This window comes from Lepisosteus platostomus, chromosome 6 (genome assembly GCF_059453375.1).
Source record: "Lepisosteus platostomus isolate fLepPlt1 chromosome 6, fLepPlt1.hap1, whole genome shotgun sequence".
Classification (NCBI taxonomy): Eukaryota; Metazoa; Chordata; class Actinopteri; order Semionotiformes; family Lepisosteidae; genus Lepisosteus; species Lepisosteus platostomus.
Window position 1 is genome coordinate 27414866 of NC_142616.1, and position 19620 is coordinate 27434485.

General features: G+C 38.8%; 2 protein-coding genes across 6 annotated transcripts in view; one reads left to right on the top strand and one right to left on the bottom strand.

The window, feature by feature from the left end:
- fam53b (family with sequence similarity 53 member B) overlaps nucleotides 1-13453 on the top strand; it is a 40418-nt gene extending 26965 nt beyond the window's left edge. For both annotated transcript variants that reach the window (XM_088635137.1, XM_088635136.1), the window contains exon 5: nucleotides 1097-13453. In XM_088635137.1, coding sequence (XP_088491263.1) covers nucleotides 1097-1450 — 354 coding nt within the window. In that variant the 3' untranslated portion in view covers nucleotides 1451-13453. The remainder of the gene's footprint in view (nucleotides 1-1096) is intronic.
- A 2948-nt stretch (nucleotides 13454-16401) lies between these two features.
- The window catches only part of lhpp (phospholysine phosphohistidine inorganic pyrophosphate phosphatase), a 32901-nt gene continuing 29682 nt past the window's right edge, over nucleotides 16402-19620 (bottom strand). For 2 of the 4 annotated variants that reach the window (XM_088635139.1, XM_088635138.1), the window contains one exon: nucleotides 16402-17107. In XM_088635139.1, the coding sequence (XP_088491265.1) occupies nucleotides 17011-17107 (97 nt within the window). In that variant the 3' untranslated portion in view covers nucleotides 16402-17010. Of the gene's footprint in view, nucleotides 17108-18518; nucleotides 18544-19620 lie in introns of those variants that run through there. The other 2 variants (XM_088635142.1, XM_088635141.1) reach the window with 1 other exon arrangement.

Genomic DNA, 19620 nt, shown 5'->3' on the forward strand with positions numbered 1-19620 from the left:
GAGTGTCTTACTTGTGTTGATAAAAGCAGATCTTAACCTCGTGTAGCTTGGTCACACACACGTTTTTAATGTTTGTTTCACACAACTGTTTTCGTGGGACTTCCCATGCAAGGCGACCGTGTTGTAAATGATTGCAACATGCCCAAAGTCCCCATGGAGTGTGGTACAATGGTGTCTTTTTTGGACATGTCAAGTCATTTAATGTGCAATGGGATTATCTCAAGACTTCATAAATTACGGCTCCAATGAGTTTTAAAATCCTCTTCTCTGTATTTCAACTGTTTCTTTTACCACGTTTTATACTTTATGGAATCAAGCAGAATCTTACTTTCTTGTAATATTATCTGTGAAAGTAATGACTGTATATGCAAGTTTTAAGTGTGGTATGAAAATTAAGTTCCATGCTTTCAGTGCACTTAAAATGACAGCCAACAGGAACTGTGATGAAAAAGGGCATAAGCTGGAGAAAGTCTGTCGTTTTACTATGTAAATACTCAATTGCCATGGAAACAAACACTGGCTAAACACTAGCCACTGTTAGAAAGTGTGTCTAATGTTGCTAAATGTCATGATCCTTAAACAATGAGGGTCTGTTGATATGGCACATCAAGATACATTGTGGATTTGCATTGCTCACTGCAAATTCAGTTAGCCAGAGAAGAGATGTATATTATAAGCAAAATACAAGGAAAAGACCCCCTTTTATTTTGTTCAAATGTGTGATATGACAGCTGTTTCTTTTCCCATTTTATTTAATTAGTTCCCATTTAATGTATGAAAATGTTCATAATATTCCAGTTTTTATTAAAACATACACCTGATATTCTAGAAGCATTAACATGTGATACTTGATATGAAATAATTGTAAAACCATTTTTTTAGGGTGAAATATCATACACAGTTAAAAACTAAGTGGACACAGAGGTCCTGCACACTTTTGGACAGAAGAGCGTGTCTTGTTTTTGACACATGTAGCTATTCAGCCAGCAGGGGGTTACTGGAAGAGGAAAACATTCATGAATGATTTTATATGAAAATATATGAGCTCAAAGAGCAGAGATAAATAACACAGAGGCCTTCTCTCTTCTCTTCACAGAAACTTCAGAATTTCCACAGCCTCAGCTGCCCCGGGTTTACTGGCGCTGACTGTAGCCAATCCAATCAAGCTCCTCCCTCTTGCAAGAGCATCAGCCAATACAATGTTGACTCCACCCCTGATGGGGACATGGAGGCGGAGACTCACCAAAACACTGAAGAGGAGGGTGGGGAAAGCAGGGAGGACTTGTCCAGTGAGGAGCTGGTGTGTGATTTTGCAGGATGCGGGGACTCGAAGAAGGCGGCTGCGAAAGGAGAGCAGACCGATGGGAGCTTGCAGGTGTTTTGGGGGACCACAAAGAATGTCTTTCAGCTGGATGGGGAGCTGGACATTGAGCAGATTGAAAGAAACTGAGTCCTTTCATGCCCATACAGATAGCTGTGGGGTTGCAAAAGCCAGGAGAGAAAAAGTGTCCCTCAAGAGCAAGGCAGGAAGGCCACCTCAACCAGGAAACGGCCTGGTCTAACTCTTGGTACAATGCTTTGATTTTGAATGTCAAGAGAATCCGGGGTGTCAGAAGACATTGTGTGCTTGCAGCATTGGTCTAGTGTGCTCCATGCTTCAGGGAGAGAATTCCCCCAGCTTGCTTGGTCTGCAAAGGTTTGGAGCTAGATAAGCAGGGTCTAAGAGCTGTGCTCTGGTTTGGTAATGGGGAGCGGAGAAGAGAGGGTGGGATGACTCTGGAGTCAATTCTCACAGCCATTCACATTCAGCGTGGATTTTCTGCAATTTTGAAAAGGAGGAAATTTCTTGTAAAACTGAAAGCGTCAGGGGCTCTTGTTGGCTCTCTAGTTGGATGTTTCTTCTTCTTGTGCTGAAGTAAATGATGATCTGAAGGAAAGAGTTTGGAGAAGTTCTCTGAAAACGATTTTAATTTGCTTCTTCCTTTCTGTGCCACACATGCACATGATCACAAATGCATACACAGCAGTGATAATGCAGTTTCACGATAAAGGGGTACCAATAGCCACGATAACTTGTTTTTAAAACATTTTGTCTTCTAAATAGAAGTCGTTTGGTTTTAAAACTCTGGAACAATGGTATGGGTTTGTAGTATCACAAAAATGTTTATATTTTTTATAAATAACGCTGAACTTTAATTGTAGATGGTGTTGATATTAAAGTTTAAAAAGGTGAAACAGTGACCATTTTAAAAAATATATATAATTTTTAAGCAAATGCCTGCAATGTGTCAGGGGTAGTTGTGTTTCATTTGGCCCGAAATTGTATTATTACAGGAAAATTCAGTCATGGGGAAAAATCAAACAAAAAATTCATTAAAAGGGTCAAAGATTTAGTTGAAAAGGCCTGTTTAAAAATAAACAAATAAACATAGGATTTGTTGAAACTTTCCTACATGACACTTATCTGGAGACTTGCTTTTGAAAAACTTAGTTTTAGCTAATTTTAAAAAGTGAAAGATTTATTTTACATTTGAATTTTCACAAATTATACTGAGAAAACACAATTTTTCAGATTTATGTAGAATCTATGTACTGCAACTCATAAATGTGTCATAACTTTTGTTAGATATATTCTGGCTTGATTATTGACACTTATAAAATACACAAATGTCCAAGAAACACACTTGCAGAGCACATAGAAGCAGCAGGAGTGGACCAGCACTGGCAGGAGAGAGTAGCAGCTGAGGTGTCTTTGAGGTCAGAGGAAACTGTGTCCATCTCCTCCTGTACACAGACAGGGCTCCACTGCTGCTCTGAGCTGGGGATTCTTGATGGGAAATCCTGTGATGGTAAATGGTGTCTGCTGGGATACTTCCTGGATACCTGCTGAGCTGAGTGAAACAAAGAGAATTTTTCCATAAACCATAAAGGCACAGCCAGAGACAGGCGTTCCATCGCAGCTGTTCATATTTTCAGACCATTCTGGCTACTCCTGTAACTAACTGCAAGCACCAGAGGCAATGAATGAGTAGACCTCTTTTTATAACTTTGTGCCGGTGGGGGCCTTGGGCTGCTTTGCATTATGGTTTAGACTTGTTATAATGTCAGTCATTCTTCACATGCATTTCTTAGGAGTGGCCCAAAAACTCCCTAAGAGATTAAATAGAATTGTTAGGTCAGTTGGCTTTCCAGTTTACTTTATGCTGTAGAACCAAAATGGCTTGGAAAATTACAACTACTGAGGTAATGTTGGTTGCATGAACAATACAAACAACAGAACAAAGCAATTACAAGACACTATTCCTGTTTAATTTGATTCTATAATCAATAAGCAGTTCAGTACCACACTGTGTCCAATAGGGACAAGCAGTTCACTCCTTTAGGTTCTGAACAGACAAATTGAACCAAAAGTGAACATTCTGCTTAAGTCACATGAGAACATACCAAATAAGTCAGATCAGGTACAACAGGTCCCATTTTATTGATTAATGAAGGGTCCTGTTCTGTTTAAAACTTGATGCGTGGGAGAAAGAAAGATGACACATTGTCTTGAAGCAACCTGGTTGATCAGGACATTCAAAATAGGAAATCCCTTTTTTCTTCAAATTACTACAAATCGTAGCATCACCCACTTTTCCCTGAGTTACAGAGTGCCACTGCCATCATTCCCTAGAAAAACCCCCATATCAGGGATCTCTCAGTATTTGGCCTGTCATCACCAATCTGCCTCGGTGTGTTCCCAAGTGTACCACTTGTGTGACTGACTCAGCTCTCAGGCTATAAAACAAGTCTCCTGGCCTGAGCCAGACTTGAGGATGGACTGGAGTCAGGAATGTGGCAACTGCAGGATCATATCGCCAGTTTGTGTATTTGGAGTTTAAAAAACTCTCATCTCATGGTTTGGTTCTCATGGTCTGCCATGAGTGCCTGTCATTCTCTAGCGTCTATGCAAGCTTAGTGCAGCTCTTCCATGAGCAATAACCACTGCTGACAGTCTATAGTATCCAGATGTGTGGTGACCATGTAATTTTCAGCTCTGAAATGGCCCATTCCCTGCTACCCTGGTGGTCTCTCTAGAGTCAGTGGAGAAAAGGGGCTGCAAGGAGTTGAGTGTGGTAGATGATCCTGCTGCTTTGCAGGCTTTATTTGTGTATGCAACTACTGAAGCTGTTTCGCAGAGCAATAAGGCTATAAAACTATTTTAATTTCAGCCGCTCTAGAAAGGTACAGAGCTAGAGAAAGTAAATGAACGTGGGATTTCTGAGCAGAAATCTAAGAATAAATCTGAGCAAGGCTTTCTGTAAGCATTTCTTGATGGTAGATTTGCAATTGATGTAACATAAATGAAATTCTTCACTGTGGGAGTTTTTCATCAGTTGTCACTTTTCTAGTCATCATGTTTGAGTGAAAAAAAGCCTGCTCTTTTTGAGTGTACACAGGGTAACTAAACTGAAGAAGCGGGTTCTGCCCAAAATTGCTTTCTGATTTACTATGGTTAGCTGCAGTGTGCCGTTATAATTTAGAAAAGTTAAATTGTCAGGATCATGAAGGGATGACATGGCTTTCATTTCCAACTTGTGAAATGTGACCACATAATCTGGAGGACAAGACCATAGTTGCTTTCAGTATGCTTACAGCAGCACAGTGTTTTGTGAGAAGATAACAGTGTGCCAGCCCTCCAGATCACTGCGATGAATTAGATGAATGCTGAAGGGAGATCTTCTCACTATGTGAAAATATTTAGGCTGCCCATTCCTGGCATATCCTCTAGTGCCAGGGAGTGATGAAATTTCAGAGAGCGCTCCTACTCTATGAAGTATCATCTAAGCCCTGTTGATACAGCTGCCCAAAGAAAAAAAACTTATGTTTGGCAGCCAAAAAGGAGCAACCTCCTGTTCACTTGTTCAGTCTCCTGGAATGAGAGGAAAGTATCAGGGGAGAGTAATGGATTGAAAAACAACTTACTACTTTTCACTGGTTGTTGTCACAGTTTAGCCGAAGGTGTTCTGGAATGTCCTGTCAGCTGACTTTGCAGTTTCCTGTCTACCAGGAAGTCCTAACCAAGGCAAGGATAGGATGAAAGGATGCAGTAACAGAGGGCTAACAGTGAGCAAGGTGGCAGCCACAGAATGGCTATAAAGAAACCACTGTAGTTCGAGATGGATAAAGGGGATGGAGGGGAGGCAGGAGGTGTTGCTGTAAAAATCTCAGCACCTCAAGCTGTTCTGAACCACAGTTACACGTGCAAAAGAGAAGTATTTTTAGAGAAGGCTAAACACTGCATAGTCATCTCACGCCCTGATGGCACAGGAGATACGCCGTCTCAAAATGCTGTTAGAAAAGATCAGCAAGTATGATTTCAGTTCTACAGACATACAGTAGATTGAAAGCAGTAAGAAATGCTGACACTGAGCTATTTAAAATTCATTATATATATAAAAAAATATTAATTTTTGCTCTTTCATAGACAGCAGTCGAGGTATAAAAACAAGTTCTGAGCTAAAAATCTACATGGATAATTGGCAAAAGTGTTTGGCAAGTTGTTTCATCAGAGTTTTGTATGCTACAGTCTGTGTTTGTACTTGTATTCGTTTTTATTAATAGCTTTCTAAATGAAAAAATAAATCTATTTTGGTACATACCTTGACAAATAATACCAAGTGCTTATAAAAAGATTTTGTTTAATTTTGAAAGTATGTTTTTTATTGTTTATTTAACTTGTTAAAAATAGCTTTAGATGCACTTTACTGTCGTTGATCTTCTTTTAGAGGGAATATAAACTAAAACCGTGAATATTCATATCTTCTATTAAAAACAAAAAGTGGTGTGCAGTTTGAGTCTTGCATGGCTCAGTAAATGAGGAGGTATGCATACTGTGCACGGTGTGTGTGGCAGAGTTACAGTTTTTGCTGTCTGAGAGATAAGAAACCTATATATGGATCCATTTGGAAAGACTTTTATCCACAAAAGAGGAAAGACTTTCTTTTAAAGACATAGCATCTCACAGCCCTAACCAGGCCTTTGAGAGCTGGAAATAGTCATCTGAGTAGGTTTGCAATGGAAAAAGTGTCCGAGTGTGCAGTGCTCTCCTCAGTGACGAGTTAATAGAAGCTTAAGACTGTGGGTTCTTGCACTGTAACCATTTGCCTTATTGAAAATGTAACAATCACATTCTGACCTGCCTGTTTGTCCCCTGCAGCCACTTAGATTATAACTCCAGGTGTAGTGCAACATCAATGAGTTTAGAATGTGTTTGCTGTTCAAACTATACTGATAAGAATAATGCTAAATATTTAGGAAAACAATGATTTCTGTTATTTTTGTGTGTCTAATCCTCAGGACAGCCATTGCTGTGTCGACTGGTGAGGTGTGGAGGGTAGGACCCCTTCTGTTGCCCTCAGAAACATTTTATTGCTTTTAACGGCCAATGTATTGCCCTCCCAGGATAAATTGGCAGTGAGCTGTGCAGAACTTTCCTCAAAGCAGAACAGGCTATTCCATTTCTTAAGTGTATTTGCTAACACACCCTCCTTACTAAATATCTACTTTACATAAAGAAACAATCAAAACATCCCACTTTTTCCATAAAAGGATCACCTGCATAAAAGAGATGAAAAAATAAAGCTTCTCTGCATTGCTAACATTTTGTGGGAGAGTAATAGTGGAATAGATGCGTGAGGTGTACACTCTGCAAAACATTATTTAGGCAGATACATGTAAGATCCTTGTCTTTTAAGTAAAGCAGAGCTCGGTGGAGGGTATAACGGTGGCATTCCTATGAGATTTGTTTAACTCTATGTGGAAATTATGTTGACATTAGATTTAGTGCTCTTAGATATTTAATCCATCGGTGTCACAGTTACTGAATTTCTGTTTGTAGCTTCACTTGTACCTTCACTTGCAATCCAGTCTTTAACAGTATCAGCACTGTGCTTAAAATGGAAGCAAGCAGAGTTAAGATGCAATATCAGCAGTTATCTACCCATCACAATTCTAAGGTAATACCCCAAAAAGAGTAATGTAGCATAATACCAACACTACTACCTCATCTGAGCTATGCACCACAGGGGTGATGTACTTATTGCACTTATAGAGCAAGTACTGGTCAACAAGATTTGCTGCTTTGCTTTGAAGAAACTCTTAGAAGACTCTTAGTTAATGGTTTAATAGGGAAAGCTAATGTGAGGGAAGACAATTTTAATTTAACCCAATAAAGTATTGTCTGTTTAGTTTTTCAGGTTGGCCTTTTTTTTTAAAGTGATAGTGCTCTAGGCTTAGCAGATTGCATATGGAGTATTTAGACCCAGTGCTGACTATATCGCTAAATATTCTCATTGTTACAATGGGAAAATACATAAAATAACATTGAATACCATTTTAAGTGAACCTGCTGAGCAGGTAAATATTAATTTAGTATATTGCGTTGTTCATTTTAATAGTGCTCTGTGAAATATCTGTTCCCCTCCAGTTATTCCCTCCTTTATCTGAAAAGTACTAAGTGCATTAAGGCCTGTTGCCATGCTTCAGTGTGTCTGGTATCCACTGCTGTGAGATATGATGGAAAAGATGCCTCTGAGTGTGTGAGAGTGTTCCCTGAATAGAAGGAAAAACAGGATTGTTAAACTTTGGCAGGACTCATCCTGAAAAAGGAAACATATGTTCTGTTTTCTCCTTGGAATCTACTCTTCTGTGGGCCAGAAACACCAGATTCTGGGCAGGATCGAGTGCTGTTGTCTGATTTGTTACCAGAGTACAGCAAAACAGAAATGAATGTGTTCCTGTGTTCCAGCTGTATTTTTTTTTAAAAAGCTTGAACCACAATCTGGTTGTGTTAGTGTTCCTTAGCCTTTCATCACAGGAGTCTTTTCTCATTAAAGCACTATTTCCTTGTCTTGCTCATGGTTAAAGCACATGCTAATACAAGAATGTGAGAGCGATCTCTTTCCCTCTTGCACAAGACTTCACTTGTGTCAGAAAGTATCGGCAATGATAAAGAGACTTTTAAAAAGTGTGCCACATTTTGAACGGTAATGGTTCTGCACCAGAAACACTGATCATTGGAGTTCTATGAGGAGCTTGTCTCTTAAGATAACTTCACTTCATATCTTCCTTTTTCAACAAATTCTGAAAGTCATGCATCTCAGCCATGAAACAGTCTTAATGTGGCTCTTGTCTGTGCACTCTGGGTAAAGTGGTTTCTCTTGAAGACTCCAGTGTAGTGAAGCTGGAAAATGATGGCCAAAAAAAGCTGAAAACTACAATGTCTGAAATGTAACTCTCGTCGGTGCAGATTCTAAACAAAAAAGTAGCTGAATTGAACAATCATTATCACAAGGTATTATGTACAGTGAGGCTAAAAGACATGCAGATAGAGATTATCACAGAGTGCAGTAAATTACTGGCAGTTCTCTGAATTGATCCTTGAAATAACAGCTTTGCAGGTATTGCATCAGTGACCTTAACTGACTCCTGGCCAAAGACAACAGTTGAATGTTTGCCAAGAAGAAAACAGTGGGAAGAAGTCTATAGGGATAGGTTTAAGGTGAAAGGGATAGTTAAACAAATCACAAGCTTTATAAAATGCAAGCTATAATACTGTATAAGAGCACTCCATTTCTTCTGAAGTCAAGCTGCCATTATAAAAGACTGTTAAAAATGTCTTTTTGAGAAGTTCCTAAAAACGAAGCTTTCTACATTTTTCTCAGTGTCAGAAAATGAATGTATTCAAAAGAGCTCACTGGGAAAGTTCAAGATTTAAGATTAAATCACACCTAACACCTTATGTCCAGTATATAATATACCTGTGATTCTGTACATATGCATAACATTAAATTCTTGAGGCTATTGTACTTTGCGTTTTTACTTTGTTTTACCATAATGCAGTTTGTTCCATTCAGTGAGAAAATGGAAAACAAATTGAAACAGCGGCCTTAAACCCAAAACACTGCAATCTATATATGCAGAAGGAAATTCCTCAAGCTTCCAGAGCAGTCCAGTGAGTGTTGTGAAATTCTGTGCTTAACTTGCTTAACTTTGCTTTTATTGACAAAGGTGCAAACTGCATTTTGGTTTAACCTCCTTAAGTAATCTGCATAGTCATTAATAAGCTGAAATAAAACTGTCATGGTTTGTCTTCTGTGACAAGACTTTACATTTCTGTGTGAAAGTTCATCACCATTTTCAGTAATGTCTGTACTGTATTTATCAGATGTGATCACTGATTTTATGAAGAAAATGTAACCCTACACAAAAAGCTTTCATGCATTCTATAAACCCTTTTTGTTTAAACATTTACCAAGAGGGCAGAGAATTTCCTCTGATAGTAAAAGCACATTCTGTAAGAGCAGATCTGCATGCTCTAAGGAGGAACTCAATATCCCCTCTGTCTAAAGTAGAAGTCCCTGAATCACACAATGGCTGTATACCTCAGAAACCATCTGATTGGTGATGTATAAAGTTGTGATATTTTTTTATTGAACTTGTGACCAAAACAAATTGGTCTCTGAATTCCAGTGATGGATACCACTGTTCAGCTCAACTGCTTTGTTTTTATACTTAGAGGTATTTGCTACTTGTACACACATAAAAAAGCTAACTTTTGTTATTTCCACTGTATTGGTTTCCAGTTTCATAGGTTTGGATGCATTGAAAACATTGAACTGCTGCAGAGTGATAAACTTCAGACCTGTAAATTCTGCTCTCTGCCAAGGACAGTGTGATGAAAATACAGTTTTATTTTAAGGTACTGTAGTTCTTCCAATATATTAGTCAAGGCTTTTGCACATCAAATGACCAACTTGGCTATTCAGGTTTGAAACTTCAGATAACATTTTTAATTAACAATGGATGTTCAATTAAAATGTTTATTATATATGGGTTTTACATAGTCAAATGAATTAAAAACATAAGGCTTTTATGGAACAAAGTTGTTTTTTTTTCATTAATGTAGAATCACTAGTTATTTCTGTTATATCCTATTAATTTGGAAAGCCCAGTTTTGTGTTTTTCACACTGGCACCTACAAACCCCATTCCAGGCAGGAGTGTAATACGAATATATTTTTAAACCACCCTACAACTAATTGTCACATTTTCAAATTGTACAATTCTCATTTCCAAGCCATTGTACACTATTGATGGAATATTTATGCAGTATAATTGTCTTATAACACCATTCACACTCCCAGCGTAAGAAAACAACATACCAGTGCTCAAGCAATCCTGTAGTCTTAACAGCACTGTTAGCGAAACAAATAGCGAATTTGAAGTAGTGTCAGTGAGGAAATAAATCTCATAGAAATTGAATTATACAATAACTACAAAACAACAGCATTAGAAACATCCAGAATTTTAACTCACTTCTAAAGCACCTTTCTTCTTCTTTTCTTCTGGTGAACTCTTTAACAACTTCCATCAAAAACCAAGAACACATTAATTCCTTTTTCTATGACAATGACCTAACTTTTAGATGTCCTTCCTTTGACTCACTGGAAGCAGTTATTCACACTTTTCAGTTAAGAAAATGACAGTTCTCCAAAGCAGCTGAAGAGTTAAACAGTTGAGATTTTATGTACATTCAAGGCTATATATGTCCAGATCCAGATATGTCCTTCACGGCAAGCTTGAACATTACTTAGGTCTCTGCATTTTGAAACATTGAAGTGCTATTTTAAATAATCTGTAGTTACACAAAGCTCGAAAATATACAAAGAATTAAATTGTGAATGGATTTTTTTTACTTTGTTGGAGTTCAGTCATTAGGTGGTTGCAGATGACATGATACCTTTAGATAATTAATGTTTCTCAATTAATTCAGTGAGTTACAAAGACCTCTTTATTGTTTTTTCTGTTTTTGTGCTGTGTTGCTCCCAACACAGATATTGTTTACGGGTAGTTCTAAATGAGCAACTTTAGCCAATACACTGTGCATTGTTCTTTGTAGCTAGCAGTAGCAACTAACAAACCCGGAACTTGTGAAACCATCTTGAGGTGTTTCACCAGCAGTACACATGTCAGTACATAAATCTGCTCATGTGTGTAGTGTAAATTACAGTGTGATTCTAATGCACTGCAAAATCAAATGTAGTTTGACTAGATGTATCTGTTAAATCTAAAGATTACATTTTATTAGAAACATTTAGCACAGGTGATGCTAGGCACATGCTTTGTGAGCCTACAACTTAACCTAGGCCTTGATTAGAGAATGAAGAAGTATGGGCAGAGTTCTCCAGCTTGCCAGCACACCTTCAAACCCCTCCCTTGTCTTTTAACAAGCCGCAGGCACCACAGCCGCCTATCTCTTCAGCACTGACAAGAGGACAGGCATGTCCCTCTCTGACTGCACTGCCTTTTTGTAAGGGCCTGGGAGGCTGAAGGGGTTGTGGTGTTGCTAGGAGCTGAGAGAGCCCGGACTCACTAATAGCACCCCACCCTTGGCAGTACTTAGTCCACCCTGTACCACCACTTGGGGAACACCAGTCACAGTCAGCTAGTGACATGAAACTCAGTCCTTTGCATTTTAATACATTTAATTGCAGATTAAAGCATACAACATAATCAGCTGGCTGTACTATTAAATCATTCCCGGGTTTTTGGTTTATCCATAGTAAAATGGAACCAGAACCTTTAGTTTAACTTTGCTTGCTTTCTTTTATCTAATTTCTCTCTTTTACCTAATGGCCTATTGATATGATGTTATCAACTCCAATCATTATTGCAAAATTGAGAGTAAAACTCAGTATCATCCCTAAGAATAAGGTGACCTGAACTGTTTAGAGAAACTATATAAACAGAACATTAATTTTAATGTGCTATTTAAGATACACTGGTCCAAAATAAATAATGCATAAGATAAACATTCTGTGCATCACCTATTGATGCATTGTGAAAAAACGATCTGTCAAGTGTGATGGTAGACAGATGGTCTTAGGTGGAGACTAGAATTAACACCTGAGAAGCTACAAGTCTGTGTGCAATAACAAATGAAACACTGATCATCTGCTGAATTAAATCCTCCTCATTATATTGCTAAGACTCCGCTTGCAAGACATAAACATTGCAAGTCCAAATACTCCTTGTTTCTGTTCTAAAAGGTATGACTAATTTCAACATTGAAAAGTTGCCTTTTTTAACAATAAAGCAAGGTGTAAATACAATGTAACAGCTGACTGAATATGGTTCTGTTGCAGTATTGCAGCTGAGAGAGCTGTGCTTTTGCAGTCAGTCAAAAACTGCAGGCATCATTGCAAATCCAAGGGCAACTCACTTTGCAGGCCTGATATATGGGTTACAATAAATCTAAAAATCATATGAGACGGGAGGATGTGAAAGAAGCTTTTGAAGGGTTAGAAGTTGGAAGGGGGGTATAGTTTTGATGGAAGGCTTGGCAAATGGGAGTGCTGAGCTGCATAGGAATTGCTAGGCAGCCCTAGTGCTGATGATAATGGCAGAGGTGTGATAGTCTAATTTAGAAAAAGAACACGAGATATGCGACAGGAGAAATCGTCGGACAGAAAAACTGCTTGGCAAGCATTTCTGAACATAATTTTATGTAGGAACATGGAAAAGACAATCGGACACACAGTAGTACAGTATATGGAAACTATTCCATTATTGTATTGTGCCTGTTTGTCTTGATGACCTAAATACTTTTTTATATATATAAAAAAGTATAAATATACTCTGGGTTGAAGGGCAGTAGTTTAATGAGTGGAGGGTATCATGAATCTCTTTTTTAGCATGATCAAAAATCACCATGCTTCCAGAACCATGAACAAATTGCTTGTGGATTGAACATTAAATGTTCAGAGTGAATTAATGCTAAACAGTCCTAGCACCCACTGCTCAAACTTACAAAATCACACTTAGTGCTGCTAGCTCTGATGAATGTACAGTAACTGCTCAGGCTTTAGAACTGTTTTTTTCCAATAGTGTTGAAACTCCAAAAGCCAAACAAGGGGAGAGAGTTAAGGCAGAGTTCACTCATTTATGGTATCATTTCATGGTGAAAGTCCTGTTTCACATCACACGGGGTCAAACTAATTACACCAAACATTTGTTACCAACGTGATGTGTGTGTTGGGGGTGGTGGCTGAGATAGAGAAACTGTATAAATTGACATTAGACTTTCAATGAGAGGTAAGGTGAAGTAGGTTTTGGTATTTTAACAAAAATAAATCTGAGGCCAGTATCTTCCAGAAAAAAAAAAAAACTTTGGTTGAGCAAACAACAAAACCCTGAAATGCAGTTTTCAAATGTTACATATGAAAAAAACACAAAGGTATTAAGCCTTTAAAGAAAATGCTCTGGTTTAGGGATTTTTAAAAAGAAGGTTTTTTAAAAATGAAAGTTCTTTTTCCCCATCTCTCGGTGACTCTTTTGCACTCACAGCAGTTCAGTCCCTCAGGAATCTTCGTGTTACTTCTAATTTGTAAATAAATTGTTCCAGTCTCTTTCCCAGCGCTCTGTGGTGTGTTTATTCCATTTCCCTTCACAAGCACAGTATGTAAATCAGGCATATTGCTTCTTCGCTCACCTGGGAAAACTCAGCAGGGATCTGAAATGGATCAGAAAAGCCACAGACCAGTCAGAATTCCAGCACTCTCTTCTAAGAATCACAGCTTTTTAGAATTTACTGGAATAATTATAGCTGTCTCTGCCACTTAGTGTGTACTAGTGTCTGCTAGAGTATAATAGAATAAACTTCCCCCTAATTTAATTCTAATCCTTTAATCACGCATGTGTATTGAAATGCAGTGTATTCGGCTTTTCTTGGGATCAAATAGAAAATATTACTTGGAAGCAACCCTAAAAATCAATTTGAGCATTTCTAGAAAACTATGACTGTGTACAGGCTCTAGATATTGGTTAAATGTTTCTGGTGTCATTTTTATGAATTGATCATTGATTACTAATGGAGATAAACTTGAGTAACTTGGAGTGCTGCATAAGCACTAAATCACCCCAGTCATTAGAGAAATGTCTGCACACAGGTAGTGGGGTGATTTAACCTGGTGAATGTCATAGTCTGTGAAAATCAAGAAGGAAAATTAAGGTAAAAAAGAACCTATATGTCTCAACTATCAGGAAAACAACACCTTGCCTTTGGCATATTGGGGGCTGTTCTAAATCACCTTAGGTGGACTCACCAGCAAGTCCTCTTCAGCGATGAATCAAGGTTTTATGTAGACCACCCTGATGGATGTCAACGAGTGTGGCAGAGATGCAGACTGACGCATTTTAATTTGTATACAAAAGGCCAGTCGATAGAGACATCTAAGTGAAACAGTCAGGGTAGAAGGGTCTAGATGCAACAAAACTAAATTTGTAGTGATTGATAGCAACTTAGCTGAATGGTGATCAAGTCCTAGGATCTCACATTTTGTCCTTCTTGTAGGGTTATCCCAACATGACGACATTACATGACAACTCACAACCTTAAGCTGCTTATATAACAATGGCTTTCTTTCGAGATGAGAATAGGGGATGCCCTGATGAGCGCCATCAAACATTTGTGGACTGAACTGGGATGACATGGGGCTTTTAGGGCTCAGAGATCAGTGAACAGGCACAAGTATGTCCAGGCTCCACTAGAGTAAGAAACAGAATCTCCCAAGATAGCATCTGAATCCTGGTGCAAAAGCATGTGTCACCAATGTATTGCTTCCAATGATTGGCCACACACAGGCCCTGTTTTGATCAACATTTACAGGAAGTGCACTTGCTCTAACCCTTCCTCATTTCATGGGTTTCCACTGTCCAGGATTGCTAGGAGTGTGGGTGAAACAGCTGAGACTCTGTGTCAGTAGGGTGGAGTCCATCCAGCACCTGAATGCATGATGTAAGGATCGTTTACAAGCAGAGGCAGAAGTGTCAGGGAGCAGCAAAGTATTTGCACACAAGGCGCTTTGAAAATACGAAAAGAATGCAGGCATAACAGGGTTGCTTTGTTCCAGCGGGTGTCTGCCATTTACCCCATGGCTACTCAATGCAATCCCTCTTGTGTTTGTCTTTGCCTCAGCTATCAAATCAGCACTTCATGACATACTTGATAAGGATCCAGGAGAGCTCATGTCAACTTTCAATCATATATAAACTCTCTGGCAGCACCACTGCAAGACACAATAAAGTTCTCCCCCAGTCAGTCCATTGCTGTACAGCGTAGTATCTGGCTTGCAAAACACTAGAAAAAAACTCAATCCTCCTACTCAGCAGCAAGCAGGAAATAATGGATCTTTAGGTGTTTGACAATTAAATGTTCTATCCTAAAAGCAGACTCCTGACTCAAAAGTATTTATCTATTCACACGGTAAAGGAAATTTCTGCACATTCTCATGAAAAAGGAAATGAAACCGTTCTTGTCAAATTTGCTGCACTGGATTATACAATACATTTATTTTTCTATCTACCTATCTATAAACAAAAACACATAATTTCCTACCAAATGCTATAAGTATAATAGTTATAATATCACCAGCAGCACTGGGGATAGGGACTTTACAAGGTTTTGATTGATGAGATTGTCAGTGTATGATCAGCAGTAAAAGGTCAAGACAGCCTATGTGTTTGGTTAAGTGTGCTACACAGCTGTTTCTCCTGTATCTGTGCATCTGCAGGACAAAACAAAATGAAACAGAGAATGGCAAACACAAATAACTCTGGGGATCTGCCTGCATTTTAACAATGTGCTGTCGGCTCTTCCGTGGTTTCCACAATGACAGCTAACCAATTTCCTTCCTCGCACAAGCATGGCCATCCTGGGGCGATGCACAGTCAGCCACTGGGGTGTGTCTGGGGAGACAGCAGACATTCTGCCCTGTGCAGAGCAAAACACAGGACACAGTGCAGCTCGGTCTGCCTGTGGTTCAGTGCGCTGGGGCTTTCTGAGAAATAAGCAAGAGCAAGGAAACGGGCACATTTCTATTTCAGTTTGATTCACTGTCCCATTAAGAAACCACAACATCTGTAGAAAATATATATGGCCTACAGCAACAACAAAGGCATTTTCTCAGTAGTTGTGCCTCACCTTCAGGATTGTGTCTAATCTGCTTGATCACCGTCGATCTAGTCTCTGAGAACCACAGGGCCATTCTGGTTTTCATTTCACTCAGACCTTTCCGTTTCCCAGGTGAGCTGGAGATTTACTTAACTTGTCAAAATTCACATTTCTTTCCCCACAGAGATGGCACAGTAGGTCAAGCAGCCCAAGAAGGTGGGCCAAAAGGCTTGGTTTCATTTCTAGAATTGTATCAGTGAAACTGAAGCTAACACACACTGCAGGGTCAGAGCTCATGCTCAAGTGCAAACCTAACTATCGCAGAAAGCATTTAGAAAACTTTAAAGTAATTGGGAACAAATGTGATGTCTGATTTTTCTTTGTTAAGTTTGGAATGCCTTTAAATGGAAAAAGTAGTTCACAGATTTTTTTTTCTATTTTTTATTGAAATACAAATCACGAGTATTCCCTCATTCATTGTAAAGTGTGAGGTAGTACTGATACACTGATGAAGAAGTACAGCAATAGTATCACACCTTGTATCGACCAAACAATGCTTAATTATGTTAGCTGCCTCAGAATACATGTATAGGGGTGATATTTACTTAGAACAAGAAATGTACACTACATTGGCATTTTCAACTACTCAAAGTTTATATTAGTGCAAGTCAAATCTATGTGTCCACTTCTGTCTTTTTTAGTGTCACCAACCCACATCAAACTCCAAAAATCATTTCGGCACTCCAAACAAGAAGCATTAACATTTCCAGTTAAACAGTGTGGAACATGAAACTACTGTATGTGGCTTTCCCTACATTTTTTTTTTAATTTGCTTAGATCAATCTACTCATCTACCCACCTTACAGTATATTTATTTAATTATGGGTAAACAATAACATTATATCTTGGCATATAATTTTATCTAGGGTTAACAGTGTTGTGAGTGGGGAATATGTAACATCAATCTGCACTGTACAACTCCAAGCGGAAGCCCCTTCCCTTGGGGTGCGTGGGGTCCTACTGGGCCCTGTGTTTGAGAATGATGTCTACTGCCTCGGCCAGGCTGTCAACATATCCGTCTGCCCTCACTGTGGGGTGCTGCTCGTCACTGGGCCTGTTGAGAGAAACAGGAAGGGGAGAACTGGGGTCATCACAGACAGCAGGTTCGGAAATGTGTACAGTACCTACAGCGGTCAAGGGAAAGAGGCTGGCAAAAGGCAACAGCATCAGACAAAGCCAATTCTCACAAAACCATGGTCTTCTGGCATGGGGAGAGAGTTAAGAGAGAAGTTGGGGATATTTAGGTTTTGCATGAAAGCAATGATTGAAATATTATTTTGCATCAAAATACTAATGCTTTATTTTTTTCCAGGTCTTCTTCAGCATGTTTACATTTTAGCTCTGGTGTTTAGAGTGCATCTGTGCTAACAAAGCCATTTAATTTCTCTGTTTTTAGCTCATTCTTCATTCTAATTTAATACCCAAAAGCAATGTGCTTGGTGCCAATTGTGCTTATAGTTTTAGAATTTACATGTACTAGGGCAATCGAAAGATATCTTGTGCGTCTCAAGCACTTGTGGGTCTGTTCCAAGATCGGTTCATTTATTTTTGGGATGGTGTATTAATGTGATTTCATCATTTGTTTACATGACAGCTGTTCCCAAAGGGAATAGAAACGAGAAGCCATATCGCATTGGGGCGAGAGAACAACAGCTAACCATGCGTCACGGCAGCAGGGAGCATTCAGCCATGTCTGTCGGTTTCGCAGCCAAGTAACCAACAGAGACAGAACACTTAGTTCACTTGCATACAAGAAAACAAGAAGAAGCCAACAAACTTCAAGGGGAGAGAGCAGCTGGTTAATCCAGGAGAAGAATGCCAGACCTTCTGGATTATAATCAACAACCTTCTATGTTGCTCCGAATAGAGAGTGGGTCGGTTTGGGGTGGTGCAATAGTACCGCGGGTCTGAGAAAAAGGACTCTTGTTGGCTGGACACAGCTGTTTTGGAGCTGGACAAGGAGCGGATTCTGGGGCATAATGGTGACTGAGCTGTGCTGTAGAAAGCTGAAGAGCTGTGGTTTGTCACATTGTGTCTGCGCTCAGTTAACTGAAGACCTGTTAACTATGAGTTCAGGAGCAACACACTTCCAACTCAGTTCACGCCATAAACAATAAAACAAAGCTCATGTGCTTTATGTATCACAGCATAATTTGGATAACCTCTGACAGTTATCACTGCCATTTAACAGCGATCAAATTATTACATCTCAAACAGGATAAATGGAGCCATAAAATACTGACTTGTTAAAACTGTTAAACAGAAAATGGAACAATAGTGTTAGTACATCAAGAGATGCACAAGCCTCATTCAATTTTAAAATCTTTGAAACAATCCTTCTAATTTTCGATAAAATGCTACTCTATAATTAGCTGATTTTGGTCATTACTGATGACTGTCTTAGGAAGCACACTATCAGTGGAAATCATCAAGCCTCTCTCACCAGTCTCTATGGACCTGAGGGGCTTGAAGTAATATTGTTATTCTGTCCTGCAAAGAGATTTAAAAAACATCTTAACATATGCCCAAATTGAACTTGCAAATGTTTGTTCTTACAAATTATATAATATTATTGGTAACTCATTTTGAAGAGTACTGCTATATAAGCTTAAAATTACAAATTTTAAGCTATCTTGTGCACGTTTGCTAACAAATACATCAATATTTCCAGCTCAAAAAGAAAAAAACACAAGAGAGTCACAGAGCTAATAATGTAAAGCTTAAACTGCCTGCATTAGTTAAGATCATCAGCTTGCCTTTGCATGCCTTCAGGTAAACCCCTATAGAAAAACATAATTCTTAATTAACATTACATTAGGACTGTGGCCCAGAAAACTAGTCCCAAGTCTGGATGAACTCCAACAAGAAATTGTGCAAAAATGTACAGATTTTGTTTTCCCCATAAGGGTCAAGGAATCCCTGTAGCATAACTTAAGAAGGAAAACAAAACAACTCCAAGACTAAAGATTTTCAAAATGAGAAACAAAGCAAATATGAGTTTCCAGCATTTTAAACGAAAGAGGCACCTTAAAAAAGAAGGAAAAACAAGCACAGGACAGAGAACAGCTCTGTTCATGTTTACATGTGTCTGTCATCTCCTTCCACTGGAATGTGATGAGCTTTGTATTAACGGTCAGCGTCGTGTCATGGTCAGTTTATTATTCATTCACCCTTCCCAGGGTTTTGCTAAGAGTGTTCCGTTTCTGTAGTTATTATACTGATGAAGTGGTGATATAATGACAATTCGGTTCTGCTTATTATTCCAGTGGTTGTCAGATGTAGTGTCACATCTGTAGTGGGAGTACCACATATTATGTGTATAAAATGCAATTGTCATTTTTTTTCCAGTTACCCAACACTCATAGAAGGGTAGTGGTCTTTTTAAAATCCTGGTTGTTTTCTTCAGAGACTTATTTAGTAAACTGTTTAGCCCATTCCACTTTTCAGCAATCTGATTGTATAAGAGGAAAGGCATGATCTACCACCTTCAGACTGATACAGACCTTATAACTCATCCTAAACTATAATGTCCAGCCCTTTAATTTCAAGAATAAAACACTAAAACTT